Source organism: Nelusetta ayraudi, unplaced genomic scaffold, assembly GCF_046127955.1.
Source record: "Nelusetta ayraudi isolate G7.1 ecotype Tasmania unplaced genomic scaffold, CSIRO-AGI_Nayr_v1 ptg000052l, whole genome shotgun sequence".
In the NCBI taxonomy this organism is placed as follows: Eukaryota; Metazoa; Chordata; class Actinopteri; order Tetraodontiformes; family Monacanthidae; genus Nelusetta; species Nelusetta ayraudi.
The window spans coordinates 3399117-3425765 of record NW_027466102.1 but is presented as its reverse complement, the minus strand read 5'-3'; the positions used below and the strand labels follow the sequence as shown (position 1 = coordinate 3425765).

The 26649-nt window shown below is 44.6% G+C and overlaps 2 protein-coding genes across 17 annotated transcripts in view; one reads left to right on the top strand and one right to left on the bottom strand.

Moving 5' to 3' along the window:
* Positions 1-26649, bottom strand: part of LOC142896257 (protein NLRC3-like) — a 243361-nt gene that overhangs the window by 6439 nt on the left and 210273 nt on the right. The window lies entirely within an intron of this gene.
* ptprk (protein tyrosine phosphatase receptor type K) overlaps positions 15561-26649 on the top strand; it is a 108980-nt gene continuing 97891 nt past the window's right edge. For 15 of the 16 annotated variants that reach the window (XM_076037878.1, XM_076037876.1, XM_076037873.1 and 12 more), the window contains exons 1-2: positions 15561-15938; positions 23365-23388. In XM_076037878.1, coding sequence (XP_075893993.1) covers positions 15857-15938; positions 23365-23388 — 106 coding nt within the window. In that variant the 5' untranslated portion in view covers positions 15561-15856. The remainder of the gene's footprint in view (positions 15939-23364; positions 23389-26649) is intronic. The other variant, XM_076037866.1, reaches the window with a different exon arrangement.

The following is a 26649-nucleotide window of genomic DNA, read 5'->3' as shown; positions in this document are numbered from 1 at the left end:
GAATTACAAAAATCAAAAGGAAAGAGCTCCAGGACCTGGCAGATGAGCCTCCTCAAACCTTCCAGAAGGACTTATCACTGTACCAGAGAGGGGTCACATTTATGAAGGCACTCAGTCAGTAAGTACTGTGGGTGTTTTTTAAGCACTGACCTATAACCAGGAATTCTGACTGTGTCGTGACTTTTTTTTTTTTTTTTTTTTTAATGTCTTGAACTTACGACCACCTGCAGAGTTGTATGTGTGGCAAACCATTGATCTTTTACAGCTGCCAAAGCAAAGATATATGAAGGCTAGTTTTCCAAACAGGCAAACTCTGTCAAAATGCAGGCAAACTACACAAGTGCAGCTAGAGATCAATCTTTGTGAGAACACAGGGAATTCAACAAAGGTCCAGTTCTGCTTCCATTCAGCAGATACAAAAACCACACTTTATAAATGCAAAAAAATATAAGCCTGGAGAACAGGTGAGTCAAATAAAGACAGGATCAAGACTGACAGCTTGCTGTACACCGCTAAGGTGTGCCGTCAAAGTTGGAGATTCTTAAGCCCGTTCCCCACGTCTATCTTAAAGCAGGCTTTTTTTTCCCGCCTCTGACCAGGAGTTTTTTTTTTTTTTCCAATTGGTCTCCTCCACACCCAACCGCATTGGCAGGCTTTCAAGTGACACGCGCGCCAAAGCAAAAAGGTTTATATATATATATAAAAAGTATAAACTGTAACTGAAGGATGCCGAAGGCCATTCTGAAGGCCGAACAATAGCAGAAAAATCGCGACTGTTACAGCTGTTGGTTGCGTTAACAACAGCTGTTTCCTTCCACTCACCAGCGGCATCTCACTCTCACTATAGGACAGAAGTAAATGCACATTCATCAATATCAGTACGGAGTCGCCGGACCAGGAGCAGATGGGTGGAGTGTTTTGGTGACCCATCTCATTGGAGAAAGAAATATATCATGTAGTATGTAGAAAATCATGCGCTTTAATGTCTACTGAAAATGAACAAAAGCGTTGCAACAAAATATCTGTCTGAGAAGCCCCAAGGTATTTAGCTCTTTATTGAAATGATTGAAATGAAAAATTGATGAAATACAGCTATTTCATTACCTACTATTAATGTAATTTCTTTAAGTTGGCGGGCGCAATTGAAAAATTTAAAGGGACGCATATGGCCCCCGGGCCGTAGTTTGCCCATACCTGGTCTATATCAATGTAAACAGTCCTGCTAGAAAGTTAAAACTTGCATTTTGGGTTTGCCATGTCTCTTCTGTTGCAGTAGAAAATGCATGAAAAAAACCCCGCTGTCTTTCTTTCAAGTTCCAGTGCATGGAGTTTTCACAAGTTGTGGCTTTAGTGAACCTAAAATCTATTTAGATAGGAAAAGCTACATTTTTAAAGACACCCACAACAGTGTGTACGGAGGGAGCCTACAGAAACAGCCACAGAAAGCACGCTTGTTGTACCAGAATAAAACATGACCCACATTTACCCGAGCACTAAAGTATCCAAAAGACAGCTCAAGGGAGTCGTCAAAAGAGTCACGAGACAAGTTGTTAAGGTGAACATTAAACATGTTAACTTGATTGCGACATGGGAGAGCAGAGGTCAGGGGTCGCAGTGCCATTCGCATTTGTCCTCGGGGAATCCTAAATATCTGTACAAATTGAGCCGATCACTCAAATAGATGCGTAAATAATTCATTCCGGGCCCAAACCAAGCAGTCCACCAAATTAGAGCAATGGATTGAAGGAGCGGGAGGGGGGGTGGAGGGGAGGGGGGGATCAAGGGAATCATCCATGCCTGAAACTTTGAAGTGCCTCTCTTCGTCAGACACAGCCTCACTAGTTTTACATTCCCGTTTCTTTCAAGAACATTACACCAGTCCGCCAAATTAATTAAAATGACATTCAGACTGCTCCCTCTGAGGAATTAGTTCAATTTTTCTGTTCAGTAAATTAGCTGGATGACTGAGATGGAAATAATCCTCTTTGCTGGTTTTGTGACTTTCACTTGGGCCATTTTTGTGCCCTCCGCAGTGCGATCCCGCCCCCTCCGCCAGACGGGCGGGGCACAAGATGGCCGACTGATCGGCCCCAGTTACGAAGCCTGTGACGCCGAGTTAAAACAAAGCATTCTGGACACTTTAATCCATTTAACCTGGCCAATCCTGTTGCGGTCACTCCATTTACTGTTTGATTCTCTCCAGTCGTCTCAATTTAAAGGCGCAGCCGCGCTCCTGCCGCCGTCTCTTTCTCTGCCCCCCCCCTCTTCCCCCCTACCCTCCCCCAATCTCAGTCTCGCCCACCTCGGATCGATGGCGAGGGCGAAAAGCTAATGACCCGTCTCAGCAACCAATTCACTCAGCTCTGCCACACTCAGTACGTGTCTGAACCTATGAGAGGAGACGAGGGGAGATGGAGAGAGGAGGAGAGAGGAGAGGAGAAGATGAGAACAGAGGAGATTGGTTGACTCTGCCTCCTTTATTTGCAGTCTTAGAACAGAAAGTGCTTTTTTTTTTTTTTTTGCAAACGCCTAGTGTTTGGAAACACAAACCAGTGTAAGAAAAAGCTGTAAGCACGCAAAAAAGTACATATGTTGTCTTTTTTGTTTTTGTTTTTGTTTTTTCAATCAATCTGTTCACTGCCAGATTGGCAGGGAGATTCTTTATATCCAAAAACCTCCTCACTTGATAAATCTGATCAGCTCTATGCAGTCGGGGTTGGAAGTGATTTCGAGGCAGAGGTAAGAACGTGAAGAGGCAGATGAACAAAAACACTGACTGCGCATGTCCTCCTCCCTCTTCCAATATAGCTTCTCGTAACTGCTCTTAATTATCCTGCAAGGCCAGGAACAGGTCATGACCCAGGATAACCTTTCACCATTTATTGATACTTTTAATTTGTAGGGAAATGAATGCATTCAGGTTCTCTACCTCGCTCTCACCCAAAACCGATCACAATCAATGTGTCTCTCAAGAATCTGTTCATTTCAAATTACCGACTATTTTTTTTTAAAATTATTATTACTTGTTTCTCCTTCTCGTTGGTTTCCCCCCACCTGCGCAACACACAGATGAGAAATGATTAACATTTTAATGCATAAATTGTCATTTTGTTAGCCTTGAAAACAAAGTTCCTCCGTCGCACCCTCCCTCTCACGGCCTCCCTTGCTTTTTATCCATCTATCTTCGTCTCCCTCTGCCCCCACCCACCCCCCACCCCTCTCAGTTCAGCTTCAGTGCCTATCACATCTAAATTCATTAGTGCCTCCAGAGGTGCGCGAGTGTGTGTGTGTGTGTGTGTGCGCGCACGCCCGAGCGTGCCGGTGCATCATCAGCGCTAAATGATTATAAAGCATAGTTATTAAAAAACTGCCATAATTACGACGCCCTTAGCAAAAACACTGCGATATGAGTTTGCCTCCTCCTCAGACGGAGACGCGCACGTGCGCATGTAAGCGGGCCCATTTACACTGGTCGCAGCGCGGCAACGTGCCACGCTGGGGAACGCAACGAGACGGACACACACACACACACACACACACACACACACACACACAGACTGCTCTCCTCTGGCAAGAGCAAACTCCACCACCAGCTCCAGATCTTGATGTCATTTTTCATGTACGCTGTCCTCTGTGGCCTGCCGCGAATGTCGATTATAAACCTCATGACCTCATGTTTCGGGACTCTCTCATTCTTTACAATCCAACAGGGAGACGCCATATGTACTGGAAGTGCACTAGTGGGGCCGTATCGTCTGCTCCGGGGCCAGTATTACGACGATGACGTTTTGGAATGCGCATGTCCGTTGGGCCGTTGATGAAAACGTCGTCTCACGAGAAGGTGAAACAGCGATCCCCATATACGGAAAGGCCACAACAGCCATTGTTTAACATGACATGTCTGTAAACTAAAAAAAAAATTATCTCAGGGCGTTTTCAGCAGGCGGAACGAGGGATGAGAAAATGTTTGTGTTCCTAGCGATGACAAGAGTAGCCTAAAGGTCTAGTGTGTAAAATTTGGCCAAATTTATGTCTTTTATATTGGTTACAGCTTAACATGCAACCCATATATACAAATAAAAGTTTAGACTCACATTATAATAATGGTAATTTGGTTTTTCCTACCCTTAGAACAATTCTTATTTACAAAAAATAATATATAGAGCGAGGGTCTTGCTCCCAGTTAGCTGCCATCTTGTAAATGGACTGCACTTACATAGTGCTTTTCCAGAACCTTCAAGGTGCCACAAAGCGCTTTACATTGGCCTCTCATTCGCCAATGGGTGGCTGCTGCCATGCAAGGCGCTTGCCTAGCGCCATCAGGAGCAATTTAGGGTTCAGTGCCTTGCCCAAAGAAACTTCAGCATGTGGACAGTTGGGCAACTGGGATTTGAACCGCCAACCCTGCGATCATCAATTGGCAACCCACTCTACCAACTGCCCCAGCTGCCCCCACCTGGGGCAAATCTGGCCCGCCAGATTTCTAAGAAAGGCCGGTGTGGACAATCCAGCTCACCAGATAGCGTGTTTCGTAGCGACGGTAAACGTTTGTGTTCTCAAAAAAAACTAACAAAGAAGAAGGTGGACGAGGTATCCAGGTCTTGCACCAATACTAGACCTCGCACTGTCAAAAATCTGTTTGCTCTGTCAAGTTTCTTTGGTTTGTTTTTCAGTCAATCAATTTGTACAGATCTTTCTTTCTTTCTTTCTTTTTTAATTGTTCGCACTTTTATTTGCGACGGTGGCCCGAAAAACTCCCCTGTGGGGAGAAACCTGGCAGACAGGCAAGTGCTTTGCTTTTTTAAAATCCTTTCTATAGACTTCTTCCCACATTGGATTAGTGAAACAAGTCCAACAACTAGTTGCTGAACAAGAAAGAAATTCCAGGTTTAGGTTGAGTCATCATAATGGAATGTGATGTTTTATAAAACAAACAAACAAAAACAAAAAAATTGATTGTACAGAATAATATTCTCACTGCTGTTTTTTTCTACGCTCTTGACCTTTCGTTGGTGCTCCATTATGTAAGATTAATTCGGTCTTTCAAACATCAACCACGACATACACAGTGGCTACAGCTGTGCGCCACTGTGGGGGCACCGTCAAGGAGAAATCAATTAGTAATGCCTTAATCTTCAGACATTACATAAATGAGCTGAGTGACATTCAAGACTGGTCGGTCGGGTTGTGCGAGGACACGCACAATAAGAGGAGCGACTCAAACGACTCGACATCCCTCGCGCATTTTGCAACCTCTTCACGAAACACGCACAACAGACAGTAGAATTGTTCGGTCAGTCCTTGTCACCGTTTTCTTTTCGCCGAAATGTCAACATCTACTTTGCTCTCACTTCGGTATCACGAGAAGAAAAAAAAAAACACACACACACATGAACCCGCAGAGATGACGTGCTTGTACCTCCTGCCACGCCTTGTACTGCATTGTGTTCTTTAACGGTTAGTGAATCTATTATGCAATAACGAAGGAACATCAGACAGCACATACACAACAGCGACATCTCAGAATTGTTAACCAGGTTGATATATTACTGCCATGTAGAACCATGTTTGTTATTCATTTATCGCTTTTCTCAGCATTTGCAGCCATTTGTGCCTTGGTTTACAGCGGCAGCGCTAGTTTGAGGATCGTCAAGCCTCTATTTGCCATTTTCCCATATTCTTATATTCTGTGTAAACAAGAAGAAAGGTAAAGAAAGTTCTGGTCCCTTTTTTTTTATTTTTTTATTTATTTATTTTTTGGTGGGGCGGAGGGGCGTGTGCATAATGGTGCCTCTACCACCGGTTAGCACTGACCTATTACGAATGTTCCTGTGGCTGCTGTGCCTGTGAACACCTTTATTTAGAATATTGTGTTAATCGGAATCTGTCTGTCAGATGAAGACTTGATATTCACAAAATCATTGCTTTTAACGTGAGTCGAGAGGAAGGAAAGAAACAGTCAGATGGAAAAGTCAGATGTAGGTGACGCATGGGTAAAAAGGTCAGACTTGGCCACTGTCGTGACTGTAAATCTTGCTGTGAGCAAATTTAGACTTTCATAGAGGATCAGTTATTGCCTCTAAATATCATTGTTTTGGAGGGGAATAAGGAGAGACACTGCTGTTCGTTTCTGGCCACTGAGTCTCCATGGAGGCTCTGTGTTTTTGGTTATCTACTCCAAAACAGACACAACACACACACACACACACACACACACACACACTGACTCCCACCATCCACCTGTCGGTACCAGCTGGCAAATACACCTGGTTCACCAGCGTCAGCCAAAACAACAAAAAAGAGGCTATGTCACCATGGCAACCATATGGTGTTGGCCTGGCATGGCAGCCATTGTCATGGTAACAGTGGAAGAGGCAAGTGGGCAGTGCCAGGCCATGCTAGACTATGATGACACACACAGAGACTCACACACGACCATCAGAGTTCTTACCCTTTTCAGCAGTCGTTGGTTACCCACACAACTTCAGGCCATGTGCAGAAAGAGTCAGCAGTTAAAAAAAATGAAAAACACACTCACATACACACAATTTCTTTTGCCCAATGCCAGCGTGGGTCTCGACTTTTTTTGAGATCCTCTGAAGTGAGCAACAGCACAATGCAACAAAGCAAAAGGCCTTCAGGTTAACAATCCGAATAACGGTTCACATGTTTTGGCAAGCCAGGCAAAACTGTTTTTGTGCCCATGCAGCCTGTGAGCACAGTCAGAAATACAAGGGAAAGTATTTACGGTTTTAATGTGGACCTACGTCTGATTGCACTGGCATGTTTTGGTGATCCAGTTGTGATGCAGCTGCTGGAGCCAATTGTAGAAACTGGGGCGGGGGGGGGGGGGGGGGGGGGGGTTGCTGGTGCGAGATCGCGCTGAAGTCCCGCGGACGTATCTTCGCGACTCTCTGTCTCTCTCTCTCTCTCTCTCCGTGCGATCCACTGCGATCACGATCCACCGGTAGGTCGCGGAATTTATGACCGTCCTAATGTGTCACAAATTTCATATGCATAAATATCCATTTGATATCGCTGTCATGGTATCAGCACACATTGTAGTAGAGTACTCAATCCGGGTATCGGTACCGATACTGGTACCGGTATCGGTGCATCCCGAGTTGAAAGCAAATCTTCTTGAATTAAAGCTTGCGACGTTGGCTTTAATCGTTTTAGAGTTCTAAGACTGAAGTATGAATGGGCAGCGTATGTATTGAACAATGGTGCCAGACAAGATGTCAAGATAAAGCTGGAGCATGAAATAAATGGCCAAGGAATATGAGGGTGGAAAAAATAACATCACTGAAAAGACAGTCTTTTGTAAAGTGGACACAAACATGTCAAATATTAACTCCCAAGTTAGCGATGATTAGTTAGCGCACGTTGAGGAGGATATAAAGTGTGCCAGATTCAGATGCAGCCAAGCACAGTGTCCAAAAAAAGAGATTTTGTGTGTGTGTGTGTGTGTGTGTGTGTGTGTGTGTGTGTATGGGGGCGGGGGGCACAACACAAATGCAAAATAATTTTAAATTTGAGCCGCTTCCCAAAGCCTTTAACAGGGACTTCAAGCCAAAGTGCCTAAAGGGATCCACCAAAGACAACGTGCCTGTTTGTTGTGATTGGAGGGATTTTTTTTTTTTATGAATATACTTTATTAGTCAGTGGTGTATCCAAACATGAACCAACCCAGTCTAAGGGCTGTTTGTTTTAAACCAATTTGTATGACTCATTTGTCAGCCTAGCAAATCACTCTCTTTTGTACAACATCTGCAAACAGACACAGAAACACCGTCATCTCAATGAAAGCTAAACACCCAAAACCAAAAAATTCAATGCATTTCATTAAGTTCCTCTCAAAATTCGAAACAAAGCAACCCTCCCCCCCTCCCCCCAATATAATCCCCTTTCCCTCCCTTTACTCATTCAGTCAACACATTCAGAAATAAAAATGGACACGTGTCTCTGTCCTCAACTTTTGTAGAAAAACAAACACTGACTAACGTGCCGTATCACAGCTTCAATTCAAAGCTCCCTCTACTTTCGCTGTAGTCACAGAGCATTGGGCAGTCAAGCCAAACGCCAGAATGAAAAAGAAAAAACTAATAAAAAATCTCAGTTTTAGAAAGTTCGGATTCAAATGGAACCCAATCTTTTCTTGGCTTCCATTCAGACATGGATTCCCTTCTGCTGTAGCTGTCGAACAACTCCGGCGGGAGGGATGAGCCGGGGAAAGAAGAAGAAGAAGAAAAAAAAAAAAAAAAACAGCTTCGACGAGCAAGTGTGAGAGCGCATACTCGGATGCGCAGGTGCGTGTGTTTCCTCCCACCAGGTTGCGTAACTGCCTCCCGAACGGGGCGCGCACGATGAGAAATAACGAGCGAGGAACTTTCCCTGCCTATCTACCTCGCGCACTCCTCTCCAGCGCGGTTGCGACCTTGAGTCTGCATATCTCCCGTACGCAGACCACAAAATAATAAAGCGCATCCTTGTCTTTCCATTTCTCAGCGGGGAGGGGGCGGGGTGAAATATGCTGGGTCCCTCCGGATAAATAATTAATAGGGAGCGATAAAGAGCGTGGTCTCGACCTGCTGTAAATGCTAAGTACCACAAGACAGCTTTTTTGTTTTGGGAACGATATGACTGGCAGGTTATTCTATTTATGAGACCGGTCCAGGCAAGAAAAGAAGAAGCTGCAACCCTGCTGCAACTGACAGGAAGAAAATAACAAATGTGAACTCTGCTGATCGGGAAGTGAGGTAGAATAAATAAATAAATAAATAAATAAAGTAACAAACAAAACCTACAAAACAAAGTTCTGCCAATTGATCAAGTTACTGCAAGTTTTGATGGTAAGCTGTTACAACCAGAAAAAAACGATAATGGTTGCCAGACCTGTGTGGTAGCTGCACTGGGATTATTCTGCCAATTCCTTGGCACTCTTTGGTGCTGCATTTTATCCGATTGTGCTGACTTTATCACGGTGTTCTGAATGGGGCCTTGTTCCCCTCACATGTGCATGCGCTATACGTTCTATAATTCCCATTAAGTGAGGTGACAGCTCATGTTTTCTGAGAAGTGAATACGATGAACCTGTTAATTTTTCTTCCAATGATGGGCCGTCTCTGCTGGCCTAAACATAAAAGTAATTTTTCTCCAGAAATATGATAATAAAGCTATTCTCCTTTTTTTTTTGTTCTTTTGGCATCATATAATATCCATTTGGTTGTGCTGCTTCCATTGTTGTAAATGACGGTAAAGTTTTAATTAAATCATATTTCAACTAGCTTGTGTTGTCAGGTACCATGAAATCTGTCTTGGGCCAGCAGAATCGACAAAGTTAGTTACAATTGCCAATCAGATCTGGAGTCGGCAATGCCAAGGCCAGCTGGCTGGCTTTTCGCTGAACCTCACACACACGCATCCTGTGATTGGATGAGCACTGAGAACCTGAGAGACTGAACTCAACCTGGAGATCCGGTTGCCGCCGTGATGAACCCACAGTGGTTCAAGGAGAATATTAAGATTTAGTCGCTCAATCATCTGCAATTTAAAATGTTAATACCGTGGTGCATTGGCACAGCAGCTGCGCCAACATGTTCAACTGTTTAATAATTCAATAGTGGAATAGTTTTGTTTCGTTTTCGTCTAGTTGGTCTCTTATACGAATCGTTGGCAATGCGCAGTTTATTGGACAAGTTCACAGAGTGTAGTTTTGGTGGACTTATTTAAGCGTTGTCGATAAATCTCCTAAAATCGACTTTTATTTGTACGTTTTAACAGCATCACCAATTTTAGTTTCCGACTCTTATTTGTGAATTTAAATGCTATGGAAACTAAAATGTTGCTCGACTAGGTCACCTATATGAAGGCGATGTGATGTGTTAGTGTGATTCTTAATGGATTCTCCAGTCATAGTGTCATATTGAAGGTAATATGAGGTATATTAATTTATGGTGGACTAAATACGGCGTCACTGATGGCCTAGACCTGAAATGCATGGCAGACTGATTTTTTTTTTTTTTTTTTAGCACTGCTAGTCATACTAAAACATTCAGTTTTTAATCAGTTGGAAGCGTTTTTGGCGTACTTCAGAGAATTGAATTCCAGCTTTCAAGACGGAGATCACACAAATCTGGCCTGTGGATAGAGTTTAGTTGAACAGCGCAGGAGCAAAAATGCGACAAACACGAAGGTTGCACGCCTGCGCCCCTTGTCCGAGGCTGAATGAGACTCAACAACAGAAGTGTGAATAAAAAGTCTGCTCTGCGAGTGATGCTGCCACCAAGGGCGCTCAGCAGAGTTTGAACACAACTATTCTATTAAGTTTTGCAAACAACGTACTGCTTGGCCCTCGCCTTTTGCTGTTCCAGCTTCAGCTTTTTGGCTCTTGTCTTCCTCTCAAAGTGCTTTTATACTCGTAGCCTTCAGTGGTGGAAGGTTTTTTTTTTTTTTTTGGTTTTTTTTTACACCTTTGTCCTTCCTCTTCGATCGGCTCTCATCAGGCACGGAGGCAACCGCAATGGTTTACCAAACTCCTCGGGGTGGGGGGAGGTGGTGGGTTGACAATGTTTAACCGGGGGCTCGCCGCTCCTGCGCCCTGCTTTGAACAGAGCAAATGTAAGAGCATTCAATGGCTGTTTCTCTGCCTCTTCGTGTGCACGTTTTTTTTCCATGTCACACATTAAAGAGTAACTAATGAAGTGGCGCGCTTCCCTTGCAAGGACACTGCATCCCTTTTCCTAAAAATAACCTTCAGTCCAGCGTGGTGTACGCCCGAGGTGAATTTCATCCTTCAGTTCTGCACCTTTTTTCTCAATAAATCAACCGACCATTCAGCCCCACGCACTCTTACACATTTGTCATTTCACTCACCTCCACCTTTGCGGAAAAGCGCAGCAAAACCTTGCCGTTTCACATTAATTCCATCATTAAATTTCATTAATTTGATCGGAAGCTGTGTATAATATGCGCTCCCCGATTTAACTTTCAAACTTAACGGGTTTTTTCTTTTCCCACACCTGCAAAACAAATTTATAGCATCGGCCGGCCAATCAGCCTCGTTTTCAGCCCGGGGAGTGGAGCTGTCTATGGCTAAAGCCCGACTGCCTCTTGCTGCCAAACAGCAGACAGACAAAAGCACAAACAAGGCACTGGGGATTATTTTCACAGCGGATAATAAAATTAATTTGCTCCACACTCAGATAGTCATTGTATTGATCTGTTTGTCTGTTTTCTACCATTTTGTGTGCCTTTTAATGGAATCTTTTATCAATGTCAGCCGTCATTCCCCGTCATCGTATCAGCCCCGTCTTGTTAATTCCTGTTATTATATAAGATACTGGTTTACCGATCGTGCTTTCCACTTTACTCCAGAAGCGTAAAATAATTTCATTGGCGTAGCTCTTGATGCTCTCATCCAGTTACCGTGACAGACTTTGCATCGGAAGGGCTTAGTATAAATCGCTAGCAAGAGAAGGTTGCGCCTTTCCCACCCAAAAATGTTGAAGTGCTGTGTCTATTCACACAAACTGAATAGACTGGAGCCAAAATCAAATGAAGCTGACCTGGAGTCTGGTTCTCTTACTCTCTCTCTCTCTCTCTCTCTCTCTCTTTTCTCCCTTCCTTTTCTTTTTTTGTGGTGAAAAGCAGCGACGACGCAACTCAAATTCTATCCTTGATTAAATATCAGAGTTACATAAAGAGACTCAGAATATGTTATTTTCTTTATGCTTTCCCAAAGTCACTTTTCAATGGAAGACATGTCAACAGTTATTAATTATTTGGACTGAATCCTCTCCTTTGTGTGGAGCAGTTCATGCCAAATGCACCGCAGCTTTTTCAGGCTCATCCCTTGTGTGTGAATCCAGCGATGGCAAACGGATCCAGCACCTTTGTTTCCACATGTGCACCAGTGCAACACAGCGAACTCAACACTCCTTGACAGACAAAACAACATTGGACTGTTATGTCACTTGAGTGGGACCTACTGCTCACTTGATTCACAGTGCTGCAAGCAGTTAGTGCAAAGGTTTGATTTTGGTCTGCGGCCTTAGTTATAATCGGGTGGGAAAAAAACAGTGTATGCATGAAAATTGACAGAGCTATTGTGAGGTCAGTCATTGTTTAGCAAATACCCATTTTTGAAGCCTAGACATTGGTTTCACAGCCAGTGCCATCTTGAGGTTAGTTTTGAAGCAAACAGATTGATCTTTTGCACACATTTCCCAAATGGTGGGAAAAAAAAAAAAAAAAAAACAGATTGTTTTTACACTGAGAAAATCCTGCATTAAGATTTTTATGCAATTGAAATCTGTTTGAAATCTAGAGATTGGTTTTATGCTCAGCGCCATCATGGATTTGAATGGCCATTTTTACTCTAAACTAGATCAAAACTAACATTAGGGCCTTTTTAATTTTTATTTTTTATAAACTAAGGATTTACCCCAGGGATTATTCTTTTTAATCCAGCCCGCCGAATTTAAAGAAATTATATTGATGGTAGTAAGTAAGTCATAAAATGGCTGTATTTCATCCATTTCTCAGTGCTTTAAGAGTCATTTAAATGAGGAGCTAAGTACTGTGGGGCTTCAAAGACACACATTTTGTTGGAACTTGGCTTTTGTTAATTTTCAATAGACATTAAAGCGCATATTTTCTACATATCCCCATGCTATGAGGTGGGTCACCAAAAAACTCCATCCACCTGCTCCTGCTTCTCTGTCACATTTAAGAACCCACTGTGGCCCACCAGTCAAAAGGTTTGCCTGCCCTTGATTTAGGCCAACAACAACAACAACAACAACAACAACAAAAGGTTTTGAAAAGGTATGAATATAGATCTACTTTACATTTTGACTGCAAGTCATTTATAGTCTTGTGGCAACCGCTGTTAGCGGTCCCTGGTGGCCGGCTGACATCTTTATATTCAGTCAAGACAGAAAAAATTAGGATCAATAAAAGGACAACTGGCAATGCTTCATCCAAACCGAGGCCATCTGTAGACTCATCCATAAGAGTCTATCATTAAATTATGGTTTGAGTTATTCTATTTTTGGATCCAGTCCCAACTGACTACTTTCCCTCCACCCTCAACCATGTGCTGCTGTTTATATTCAGTGTTACGAAGACTGTAATTATACAGTACTTTACGAGTGTAACTCCACCACTTAGTGCTGTACACCACTTCTCATTCACCCATTCCTGTTTACACAGTGATGGCCGCAGCTGCCGCGCAATGTGCCTGCTGCTCCTCACAAGCTACCTGGGGTTCAGTCTGTTGCTCAAGGGCACTTTTACTCGCCGACAGTCAGACAACAGCCTTGTCGGGATCGATCCAGCGTCCCGCTCTTCCAACCGAGCCACCACCGCCACAATTTCAAGAGTGCCGCTACTCCGCTGTCAACTGCCAAGTCAGCTCCACAGTGGTTCAGATCTTTCAAGTCAGCTGATAATCTTCATCCAGATCAACAGCGATGAATACCTCCACCCCATGAAGCCTCTGTCCCAGCCCCTCGTGACCACCACTGGCTTTTAGGCTCTGGATTGAAGCTGCCTTCCAACAACAGATGTAAGACGGGCACAGATCAATGAGTATTGCATGGATGGAAAGACAGAAAACTGGATGATAAATAACACAATATAGCACAATATCACTATATATATGTATATATACATATATATGTACTGAAAAAGTAAAAATCTAAACTAATAGGGCTCTAGATATTTAATATGGCTTAAATCTGTCATAAAACTGACATCTTTAAAAGTCCCATATTTTCAAGTCAGCGATTCAATGAAATCAGAGAACAGATTCCACTGCAGTAGCCTAACGTGGTCAATTAATCATCCAGGACATCCAGGCTGCTAAACACTGTTGCTTTATTATTTCTCCCAGTTGTTCAGAAGGGGGAGGTGACAAGGTGACCACCAGGTGGTCTCGGAGTGTGGGAATACACACCTGGCTGAGGATGTTGCCACTTGGCTAAGAGAGTTACGACTGTTAAGAAAAGTGGGTCCAAGAAAAGTCAATAATGGTACGTTTCATATGTACACCGTTTACAGATACATAGAAAACATTGCTGAAGTGAGGTTTGCAACCATTCAAAGAGTATTTAAATACAGCACATACCCTGAAGTGTCCAGGTTAGAACTGCAAAAATGCAAATTGAGAATATCAACTAAAAATAGTAGACAGAACTATTCCCATGCTGAAAATGCATGTGCATTTGAACACAAATGTTTCCCATGACAGCAGCATGTGATGAGGAAAATGGCCACAAATCACAGCTTGCCAGGGGCGCTGTACCTTCAGCGCACATGACAGTGAGGCAGCGCCACTGTCTGTGATGGCCGAGTTGGAGGCACAATTCCTATTTTGACAAGAGAACACTAACCCCGAGAGTGATATTTGGTGCCAGGAACCCCGGGTTTATTTGCAGGCAATTCCAGGCCAAAGACATTCACTGAGAGGACAGAAAGAAAATACCTGTAATTACAGGAACATCAGCAGCAGTGCCACCCTGTGAATGCCTGGAAAAGTATCTGTCTCTCCAGAGGTAGAAGTTCTGCCTGTGCATATCCTGGACTCCTACTGATTTTTTTTTTTTTTTTTTGAATAAAAGAACTTTGCTGCTAAGAAGGGGCACTGAGAGGAAAATTCATAGGATACATAGCGGTTAGCTGCTTGTATATTTTCATATACAAGCGCGTAGGTGTCAAGACAAAATACGGACACGTTTGTTCCCAAAACATGTGACACAGAGGGTGAAACATGGGCAGATATTTTAAAAACACATTCTCAAAATGGCAAAAATAGCAAAATGCAGATTTCTGGTGCTGAGATGGGATCCTACATCAAAACGCTTAAAAATTAAAATCTGTTAATTGATTGTGTGAGTCGCTTTTCCAGTTTTAGACACCACAAAGACATGACTTGTAGAAAGTTGCACCTTCGCACACACAATAATGCAGGTGAAGCAAGAGAAATAAGAAAACGGTTGACTTTTATTTTTTTTTCATCTTTCATTTGTGGACAGTTCATTGTAAGGATTCATGTTTGAAAACATGGGGAACATTTTAAAGTGGAAACTTCCATCGACCCATTTTCAATATCCACTTCCCCCTTCACTCAGGGTTGAGGGCCTTTTAAATTTGGAAATTTTATTTTAAAATTTAAAATTTTCAAGTTTTCTGCTTGGATTTTTTTTTAGCATGCGTGGAAATTGGTCTTGTGGAGTTTGAATTTCACTTTTTAGGGTTCGGGTTGGCTGTATGACACTTTACAAGCATGCATTATATATATTGATAGTGAGCAGAAGGGGTCAGCTCAAAAATTAAATACTCTTGTTAAAAAAATATAACATTTAGTATTTTGATTACTTTAGTTATTCAAGACTACAAACAAACGCTGGGGAGAAAAAAACGCAACCGACTGTCTCACAGGACAGGCATTCGAAGTTTCCTTTTTTTTTTTTCCCTCTCCCCTTTTTTCAAATCGGTCTGCCTCCTGACGTCACACCGAATCTACGGTGCGCTCGCTCTTCCTCTCTCACTTTGCCTGTCTGTGACTCGCGCTCGCTCCGCGCGGAAGAAAGTGTAGTAGCGTCCGCGAGCGCCCGTTGGAAGCGAAACGAGACAACCCGCAGAGGGGGAGAGAGAGAGAGAGAGAATGGGGCGCCTGAACGCACCTCGGCAGCAGGAATAACAAACAAACACACTCAGAAATTGCGTCCGACCCACGGCAGAAGACGGAGGACACGACCGAGAAACAACGCCGTGGGGGTGGAAAAACAAAACTTTTGGAAAAGAGGGGGAAACTGTTTTCTTGTTTCGACGTGCGGCCACGTTGTGGAACATGGATACACTTTTCTCCCGTTTCGTGGGACTCCTGCTTCTCCTCTCGGCCGTTGGGATCGTCCTCGGTCAGATGCCGACAGGTAAACCGACGAGCAGCACTAATTCAATACTTTCGCGAGTCCTTTATGTCGTAAAAGGGGTGTGGGGGGGAGAGTTTGTTTTTGTTTTGGTTGTTTGTTTCGCTTACACCATAGTCTCGGGTGTCATAATTAGTGACAGGTGTGTTAAAAGTGTTATCGGAAAAAAGTTAGCAACCAGAGAGGAACCCAGGGAGAGCTTTCGAGAGCGGAGTAGCTAAAATTGTATTTAATCACAGTTAGCCCGGTCTGTTTAATGTGTTTTCTTAACGCTGGGTGGCATTTTCGACAGTGTCCGCGCGAATGAGAAAATACAACGAAAGAAAAATTAGGAACGTGAACCTGTGGTACAAAGTTGCCGTGTCTCGGCAGTCTGGGCTCCGCCGGGCTTCGGTGTTTCACGGGCAGGACTCCCCGAGTGCCAGTCTGGCTTTAGAGTCGAGAGAGGGAGAGGGGACGATGCGACCGGAGCACAGAGGCACACATCAGCGCAAAGTTTACAAGCAGGGCTGAACAAACATGGGTCGATCACCGCGGTTTACAGCTTTTATGTTTGGGGTTTTGCCGGTCGATTGCGTGCGTTCTAAGCGAAGGATCGACACAGCTGAGTGCCGGATGATCGTTTCGCAGTTCAGCGGCGCAGCCTCTCCAACAGCGCACGGCTGTAGAGGAGAGGGAGAGAGAGAAAAAAAAGTTGCTGCACTGTGTGAACGTAGATCGATATCGTGCAGATATCAATCTGGAAACGTTTATTGTTTTAATATTTAAAACAGTCGCACTGCGTTACTTTTGTCGTTGAAGTGTTTGCGGTTAGCACTTTTCTCTGGTTCTCCGTAGCCTCCGGTCGACGGAGTGGTTGTTGCGGGATCGCAGAGCAAACAATGTTTTGTCTTCAACTTTGCAAAAATTGAAATAACGCCTCACCGTGACCTAAATCGAGTAGTTTGCGCCTGTTACCCCTCCGCTAAACACCTCGTTCCCACCCTCCTGTTCACTGCTGATGGATGGGGACGGCGGATGTTATTCTTTGGTCTTGAACACAAACTTGACACAGCGGTGAATGGAGTGCGTGAATGCGTTTGTCTGTCCGTGCCGCCGCTTGTTAAACGAATCAGCCCGAACACGAAACTGTTGTCTCCCCCCCCTTCTCTCTCCGGTGTGTTTTCTGGGCTTCGCCGAACTCTTTTCTCCTACGCTTTTTGCTCGCGATCCGCAGGTTTAAACACTCACCCGCGCCACGCAACTAAACAAAAATGCACCACCGTGGGCTTTCATTTATCGTTTGTGCATTTCAAGAGATTTTTCCAGAGATTCGACCCCCGCGGACGGCGGTGGTCTAGCGAGACTCGGCGTTGCTTGTGCACTGACTGACTGAGTGACTGAGTGGAAGTGCAAGAGACAAAAACGTCCCCGGAGATTTTCCGCAGCTTTACGCGCGGCGCAGCGAGGTCCAGCGCCCCGAACTACCTGACTGACGGTGTGTCTCCGTGGCGGGTGCGAGTCGCATTTCCGCATTCGACAGCCCGTAAACTTCACGAATGGCAGGGAAGAAAGGAGAGAACTCTCGGTGCTTCTTTTCGTCTACTTTTTCCCGCTTTGGGTTTATTTCGCAATACGCGTCTGCAGGGTCAACTTCCATCACCCTCCCCATTAAAAACCCGTTTCATCGGAACCCACTGACAGTTGGCCGGCATCGCGTCTTGATAAAGGACAAACCCGGAGATTTTCTACTGTTAAATAAAAAAGGTCGTCCTCCGCCGCGGTATTTGCGCAGCTCTTTAAACGAGTCTGTCGGTAATTGCACGTTAATCAACACTGTATCTATCTGCGGCACCGCACCCCCCCCCCCTTCCCAGTCCTCACCCTACAGTCCCCCTCCTCCCCTGTGGCCATTTGTTCCCCTGGGTAGCAAATGTGTGGAATGTCTTTGAGGCCTCTTTGGGAAGCCGAGTGCTGTTAATTTGCAAGTAAATACTAGTGGCGGGGATGCTGCTTTGGCATGAGAGGGGCTGGCGTTATTCGGGGAGGAGGCACGGGGGGTTAAACTGGGGTAGTTTGGTTGAGTTTATGAAGAAAATGTCTCCCCCCCCCCCCCCCCCCAATTTCGCAAAGCGCGCGAGGTGGAACGAATGTAATCCCCAGGGAGAAACTGGAGGATTTTTTTTTTATTGTGAGCAAAAGAAAAGCAATTGTCTGAAATGTACACATAATTGCCATGGCCTTTTCTTTCCACACATTGCAAATAACAGCTGATGAAAAATAAGAGGTTTCACTGAGCTACTTAACATTTTTACCGTTTAAATAGAACTTGTGTTTGCTGTAAAATTAGCTCAGAAATGCCGTGTGAAAGGGTTAAACATCGGACGAACGACACAGGCAAAACTAAAATGACATCAGTAGTCATTGCTACATTAAAAACCACAGAATAAAAATCACAGAATCACCAAGGACGCGTGTGTGTGTGTGTGTGTGTGTGTGTGTGTGTGTGTGTGTGTGTGTGTGTGTGTGTGTGTGTGTGTGTGTGTGTGTGTGTGTGTGTGTGTGTGTGCGCGTGTTAGATACTGTCTGCCGCGCTCCCTGAAATCCCAGACAAGGGCAGGAGATTTCTGTGGCGAGAATCTCTTAACCGCTCGTCATATTTCAACAAAGTCACTTTGAGTTGTCTCGTTTCATTTGTCCTCAAATTCCCCCGTTTAAAAAGTCATACTGTAAATTATTGCGTTTTATAAATGTGGCCCCGGCGCTCGTCTCGCCCTGCTGTTTTGTTCCGACCTATCCCTCACAAAGTCAATGTTATAAATGTGGCAGCGTGCGCCCGTCTTTGAGAAGTCAGTAAAATTGGCCGGACGCTAATTTGACTACTCTCTAAATCCCTCTCCCCTCTGTCTGATCGAGCTGCGACACAGATTCTTTTTTTGCCCGTCTTTAATCTTAATGAAGTGAAATAATTGTTTTCCATTAGCGTCTCAGGATGAATTAGAACGTTTGCTGCTGCTGCTGCTGCTGCCGCCTCCCAAACGCCAAATCTGGGGCTGCCGGTTTTAATTATGAATGTCAATTATTTTGGCATTTTGAACATTAAAACCGAGACGGGTCTCAATCTAATTACTTTTCGGCGTCATTTGCAAGTTGCGTTAAAAAAAAATGTGTGTTTCTTTCCCAGAGAGAAGGCGAGAAAGGGAGAGTGAAAGTGAGAAGCAGGAAATAAAAGATAACACGAGACGCAACCAATGGTTCTTGGCAATGGGCAGCTCCTTCACTCGAGAGACTGTGAAAACGGCAGGAGGGTGTGTGTGTGTGTGTGTGTGTGTGTGTGTGTGTGTGTGTGTGTGTGTGTGTGTGTGTGTGTGTGTGTGTGTGTGTGTGTGTGTGTGTGTGTGTGTGTGTGTGTCACTTAAAGCGAATCAGAGCCGCCGATGCTATCAGGCCCTGCTGAGTGTCGCCGTGCATCGACGGGCACATGTTTGCATCTCATTTGGAGTCGTGCAAAAAAAAACAAAAAAAAACCCACAGTCCTCTCCTCTCCTTTCCTTTCACTCGTGTAAAATGGCGTCAAATCAAAGGCTTGTTTTATTTTATCTCGCTCTCTGTCTCTCTCTCGTTCAAGCAACGCCTCGCTCGTCCATCCTCAAGATCCAACTTTTTTCCCCCTCCTCAAATCAAACAGCGTCTTTGCTCCGAGCGAGTCTGTTTCTGTGGATTTCAGTTTAGCGATAGATTTGAAAAAAAAAAAAAAAAAAAAATCCATCCCTTTGAAAGTCGCGGCTCATTTCTCCAGTCATTAAGGGATGGAGTCTGCTAGTAAACAAGCGTGTATGCAAAATGTAATTATTCTTTTGAGAGAATTCATTCGCTAATCCTTCATTAAAACTGCATGCATTTGTGTATGTGAATGAATTTGTGTGTGTGTGTGTGTGTGTGTGTGTGTGTGTGTGTGTGTGTGTGTGTGTGTTTAAAAAAGAAAATGGATTAGTGATCGGTTGCGCCGGTGCTGCCTTTCAGCCTTTTGCTGTTGACACACTCAAGCCTCCAGACCCCACAGCCTTCTGTGTAAAAATGTTGCAACATGAAGAGATGCTGCCGGTCAAAGGGAAGCTTCTCAATTAAAAGTTTTTCAAGATCTAATTAGTTGGATTTTTTTTTGTCGCAGGATTAACTATTATACTTTTATAAAACCTTTGTTGTCCACAACACAAAACATGGGCAATTTTTTAACATTACTTATGGCAAATAATGTCAATGAAAACCAATAAATATATTCTCCAATTCAAGACTGAGTTGCTGCCATTCACAGTTATGTCAATGGCTGCATTCTGCAAGGAAATTTCAGAATTGATTTTGGTTTTGCAGTTTGTGTGTTGATGCAGAGCAGCGAAGAACGGAAAATCTGCACCGATGTCAAAAAGTGGAGATCAGCTGCACAAAGGCGTTGATAGTGTCAGTGACCTGTGACTTTTCAGACACAGGACAACATGGATTCAGAGATGAGGAGGAGCAACAAAGCTAGACTCCCCTGAAATAACGCGTCTTCTCAGTTGGCCTTTGGTTATATAGCATTATTAAGGACACTGATCTATGTGAGGACACAGATCACGTTAACGAGTTCTCAATAATTATCAACAATGACTGAACAAGGTTGGGTAAAATTGAATTTTAGACCCAGCTCGCCGAGTTGTGCTATTTTTAGAGCAGTGGTCCTCGTGGGCTACCTGGTGCCCGCAGGCACCACAATGGTGACCGCTGCACTAAATGATCAAATCAACCGACTCCATAAAGAAAATGTTTTAAATGTGTAAAAACATAAAAGGAATCTCAAATTAATCTCCAATCCAGTGCCTCTTTCATGAATACATCTTCTCGTGCTGACCTGAGTTACATTCTGTATACAAGGTCAAATGGGGAAAAAAAAAAAAAAAGTTTGAAATGCAAAGTACGCACTGTATGTCCTTGCTCAGTGCTTTCTTCAGAATGGGTGTAAAAATCACTAATCATTAAGCAGGAGGTGAACCAGCAAAGTGTTAATGTCCTGCTGGAAATGAGGAAAGGCAGCACGTCCAAAACAAATCCCAAATCCCTGAAATACCACATCCCTGATGAGTGATGGCGTTGGTCCGCTATCATCAATCTCTCCGCTGCCCTGCTTGGCTCTGGTCACAGCTGTCGCTACAAGAGGGCCCTGAAACACCATTTTGTGTCCCCCTCTCTCACTCTCTCTCTCTCACACACACACACACACACACAAGCGCACTTACACACATGGCTGGCTAATGACAGATTAAGTAATCAACACTCACTGCTGATTAATTACATTACAGTGCGCATACACTCGCACTCTCTTTCCCTTACACACACACACACAGATGTGAGCAGCCTCAGCACTAGTTGTGTAGTCAAGTGTGCGGTGATAATGATACATAATGGAGACATGGCTGGTGTGTGTGTGTGTCAGTGGTGTGCTGTCAGGGCCAGCCAGGCCTTCTCTGCCGGCATAAGCTCACTCACTCACTCACTTACTTACGAGTACATTTTCCCATAAACATGATAATAAAGTTATTCTCCATAGGTGTTATTTCACATCATATAATATCCACTTGGCTGCGTTGCTTCCATTGTGGTATATTACGGTAGAGTTCCTATCCAGTCATATTTGATCTCGCTTGTGTCGTCGGGTTCCATGAAATCTGCCCCGGGCCAGCAGAACCAACATTACAGGCCCCTGTTCGCCCCAAGCGAACAGACCACAGCTAGTTGCGACAGCCAATCAGAACTGGAGCCTGTGAGGCCGAGACCAGCTAGCTGGCTTTACGTGGAACTTTATGCGTACGCACATGTACGCGTCCTGTGATTGGATGAGCACTGAGAACCTCTAAAGACTGAAGTTAACCTGGAGATGTGGTTGTGACGAACCCACATTATTTGAAGAACATTGAACAACTAGATTGCAGAATCATCTGCAATTTATAATGTAAATAACGTGGCGCATTGGCGCAGTACTTTAAGAATAATTTAATTGTGCAGTAGTTTTTTCATGATTGCCTTGTTGCTGTCTTATAGTAGAATATAGTTCACAATGCACATTTTATTCGACAAGTTTGGACAAAAGTTTAAGCAAACTGTGCTTTTGGTGGACTTTGTTGAGTTGTCTCTTAAAAACTGCCTTTTATTTGTAAGTTTTGACCGTATGAGTGGCCTCCGCCGCTGAGTCTGATGATTTAAATACTCTGGGAACCAAGTTTTACTCGACGAGGTCACCTACATGAAGGTGACGTCACGTGTAAGTGTGATCCCTGTAGTGCCGTATTGAGGGCAATGTGAGGTGTATTCATCTTGGGTGGACTAAATATGATGTCACTGATGGCCTAGGCATGAAATACAAGGGGCAGGACGGACGGTGGACAGGCATCGGGAGACGTGGCGGCAGGTGACGACAGTCCCGGGCAAACGATTATTTTTAGGGTTAACACGTGTGCGAGGTCAGCTCCAGGCTGAGTGTCGAGGTCGAGCATCTGCCGGGTTTCCGAGTTCAGGGGACACTCGCCACAGTTCGCACAGTGTGTGCGTTATTCCTGAGAGCTCCAGACGGCAAAGGGGGGTGATGGGGCAAATTACGGGTCTCCTTTAGCAACCCAACGCGCTCCCTCACCTCCTCTTTTACGCCTCACCGCTCTGTGTAAATGTTATGAAGGCACAACAGGGGTCAATTTGTGTCCACCTCTGAGACGAGCAGGAAAAAGGGAAGAGTGGGGGATGAATTACGTCCCTTGTTCTTCTGCGAGTGATTTGAATGCAGCCAGCAAGGAATTTTCCGGTGGCTTCCACCCCTGAAAGTGCCCAGACATTTGCAAACTTGCACGGAGATGCCCAGTAATGTTGTTTACATACCGTCAGTGGTGATTATAGCGGCTGCCATCACAGTCTCCTTCCTATTATTACCAATTAAAAGGGAAAACAGCAAAAATGTGTCTCCTAAGCAAACTGACGGGAGGACTTGGTGGAGCAGCTGCTCTTTTTTCAAACCGGAGCAGCAGTGGTTTAGTTTTGCTGATTGATTGATATATATTTTTTTTTTTATTGTGCAGGGGAAAAAAACCCCAAAAAACATTCACATGAATTTTTCAGAAAAAAAGTGCCAAACATTCCCATGTCTATGTTTCTGCAAGCGTTGCAGGGCACTCTCCCCTCTTGGTTGTGTTTTGGGTGTTGCGGGCAAATAAGAAATCAGAAGAATTCTCTGCACGCCTGTCAAACTTGACTGGAGACTGGTCTTCAGCTTTTCTCTGCTTTTGTCTGTGCAATTGTTTCTCTTTATTAATCGGGTGCTCGCGGTGTCCTTCTGCTGTTGCCTTTCAAATTCAACTGCTTGTCTCTGATTTGCACGCTCGCGCTTTGCTGTACCTAAACTTTTCCCCTCTGCTTCTGTTGGACGCAGCTCACTTGGGACGCGCCGAGAAGGGTGAGTGACACGAATCCAGCCGAGTGCTGAGCCCGATCCATTCCACGTTCAGCTCCTAGACGTTAGCGCCGTGTTCGCGGCTTTCATTTTTACCGTCATTTCAAGACCACCCCCCCCCCCGTCACTGTGCAGTGTCGAGTTCCTGTGAACTAATTCTCGTTCCACTCATATTCCTAGCCATGCCATTCACTCAATCACCTGCAATTGTGTAAGCACTGGGCTGCAGCCTCTTAATGACTCCAGACCTTTGTCACCTGTAAGACCAAGTACCAGCGTTGGAGCCGTTTTTAGCTCAAAATACCATTTTCCACTCTTTCAGAGAACAGTGAGCGGTCCAAATCTTTCAATGTGAACATATTCAAAAGGATCACAGTGTGTAATAGTGGACACATTTGTTCAGAGCACTTTCAGTTTATGTATCCGCTGCCATTGGTCCGAGGGACTAAATACCAGATAGACTAAATTAAAATGAAAGGGTGAAATATTTCAATCATTTTTTTTGCTCCGGTTCCGTCGTCTGGTCCTTCGGAATCTGCCAACTTGGCCGTCAGGTGTCTGTTTGCCATTTGTCTGCAGCCTCCCCCGTCTGTCTCTTGTCTGTTCCTGTGTAGTTAGACAGCTGCCAGTAGGTTTGAAGTGCCCAGGTGCTGTTTGTTTAGAGCCTGGGCTTTTAATAAAAGGGCTTCTGAGCAACTCCGACCAGTCGGACACACCTCTTCTCACCTCTTCTCTTCTCTTCTCTTCTCTTCTCTTCTCTTCTCTTCTCCTCCTCTCCTCTCCTCTCTTCTCTTCTCTCTTCCGCTAATGTTCACTTTTAGCTATCCATACAGCCTCTCCTTCCGTCTCACACATATTCTCAACCCCCCTCCCAGCTCTCTCACAGCAGATGGATGTTAATGAGGGAGTTGTTTTTTGTCGCGAAAGTGACAAATTAGTGAAAGGAAAGACACAGCGGAGACTTGCAGAGTGACACTCTGTAACTGTAGAGTTTGGTATCCCACAAGACTTTACTGAGATGAGATCGTAGCAAACTGGTGATTTAAAAGTATTTATTTTTTCTAACCCTATTTGCAAAATTAAAAACGTCCTCAGTTAAGTCTACTCAAGGTCATATTGTGAGTAAAACATAAAACCGCAAATAGGTGTGTTTTTTTTGTTTTTTTTTAATCTTTTTTAGACCGGTGTTCTCCAACACAAAACACACCTTCATTTAATTCAATAATAATAGAGACCTAACACGAGCCCGGTGAGGCAGAAATTCTGTCAGATCATATTAAGCAGGACCGGTTCTTGAAAGTGGCTTTGGCAGGTTGTGCATAAATTCACACTAATCTCAGAAGATCACACTGCGCGCTGTTTATAACTGCACGAACTGCACCAGCCAGATTTTATTTCTGTGGCGAATAGAGGAGGGATAATGTTACAAGTTGTTGCCATCGCTGCTATCTTCTTCCTATCAGAGATACACATCACAACTATGTTGCAGTAGAAAAAAGGCTGGAAAAAAAAAATAATCACAAAGTACATTTTTTGAACAATATGAAACCCTCTGATCCGTGGCCATGTACACTCGCCTGTTATCACCATAATGGCTGTTGCAGCCAAGCACTAAGTTCACTTCTTGTTAGACAGGGGGAAAAAAATAATTTGCATAAACAGTCACCTTTATTTTGAAAGCTTCAAGATACGACATCAGCATGACGACAATCACTGCATTTTAAGAATTAAATTAGAAAAGTCCATGAAGCTTTAACTTCACCCACAAAGGTGGTTTTCCTCGCTGCTGCGAGTTAAATATGAAAATGACATTGAGAAGTATTCCGAGGCCTGGCAAAGAATACAGCGAACCGTAAGCTGATCTGGTGGTGGCCTCAGGGTGACGGCCTTTCGCTAAACCTCGCTTTTCCTGTTGCCGGTGTCACTTAAACCTGCTGTCGTCCCACGCTTGGCAAGTGTGAACCGATGGTGTGCTTTTTCAGACAGAGGTGTACAGAAGTTTGATGGTAGCTCAGCCGTCAGAGATCATTTTGCTGCTTATCGGCATGGTTCAGGTACCCACCCTCTCGTGGAAGGCTGCTAACAGAGAGCTAAATATGTTCCGGTCTCAACATTGATCTTGAAATCAAAGGCGAATATCTGAAAAATGGTGTACTGCAGGACCATTGGCTCGCTTAAAGGGAGTTTGAATGGGAGGAGCTTGGCAAATGGTGACGCTTCGTACCGGCGACCCTCTGGACGGGGCGAGTCCGTTCACATCCGATCTCTTCTCTCTTTTTTTTTTTAATCTGTCAGCGCTGCACAACTGCACACGTGTGCCAAACAAGATCTTCACGCTTTCATTAATGCTGGATTATGCACTTCCTGCGACTTCCCGCATCTGAGCTGTTTCCATTAGTCCAGTTAAGAGGGAGGCATCTGTCAGAACTAACACCACGCAAAGAGATGAACACACACACACACACACACACACACACACACACACACACACACACACACACGTGCCTTAACACTCATGTTGCCCTGCTAGCGAGAAACCCTTTATCAACAAAGTGCGTTCCCAAGCCTCCTACCATAACCTGCTCGTCACAATCGCTGTAAAAACGCAGTGCGGAGGCCTCCCAGGCCGGAGCGTCCCCACTCACAGCGTGCAACAAATGTGTGTGATTTCAAAATAACATGTAACAAAAAAAAAAAAAAAAAAAAAAGAAGATAAGCGGCGAGAGAGTCGAGCGGCGACATGGCGTCGGTTCTCGATCTTCGCCATCCCGGCCGTTTGCAACAAATCTCCCCGCCGCTCTTTAAGCTGATTTCGCTAGAAAGCGGCAAAAAGCTTTCGAGGCCTATAAATCCCCCCCCCCCACCCCCCCGCCCCGTGTTTGTGTGAAACAGGCACACCACAGATGAGCGGTCCATTAAGATTATCTCCTCCTCCTCCTCCGTCCCCAGCCGCGTGCCTTCACCTCTCGGTGGCGCCACTACGAGCTTTAAATCTCACCCCCCCCACCACCCCCACCACCCCCTTCCTTCCTCTAAACCAGTGGCTCTCAACTGCTGGAGTCTCAGGGCCCACGTTTCTTTTCTGAGTCTTCAAGTCGCGACCCAGGCCGCGTCCTACCTGGTCTGGTAAAGGAATGATTGAAATGATCGAGTTGAATTGTGCGTCCCGCAAAGTAAATGCCCCACATTGTCTCTACACGGGGGGCGTCTGCAGACACACGGGCGTCCCTGACGGCGGTCAATCACCGTAACAGACAGCCCCCC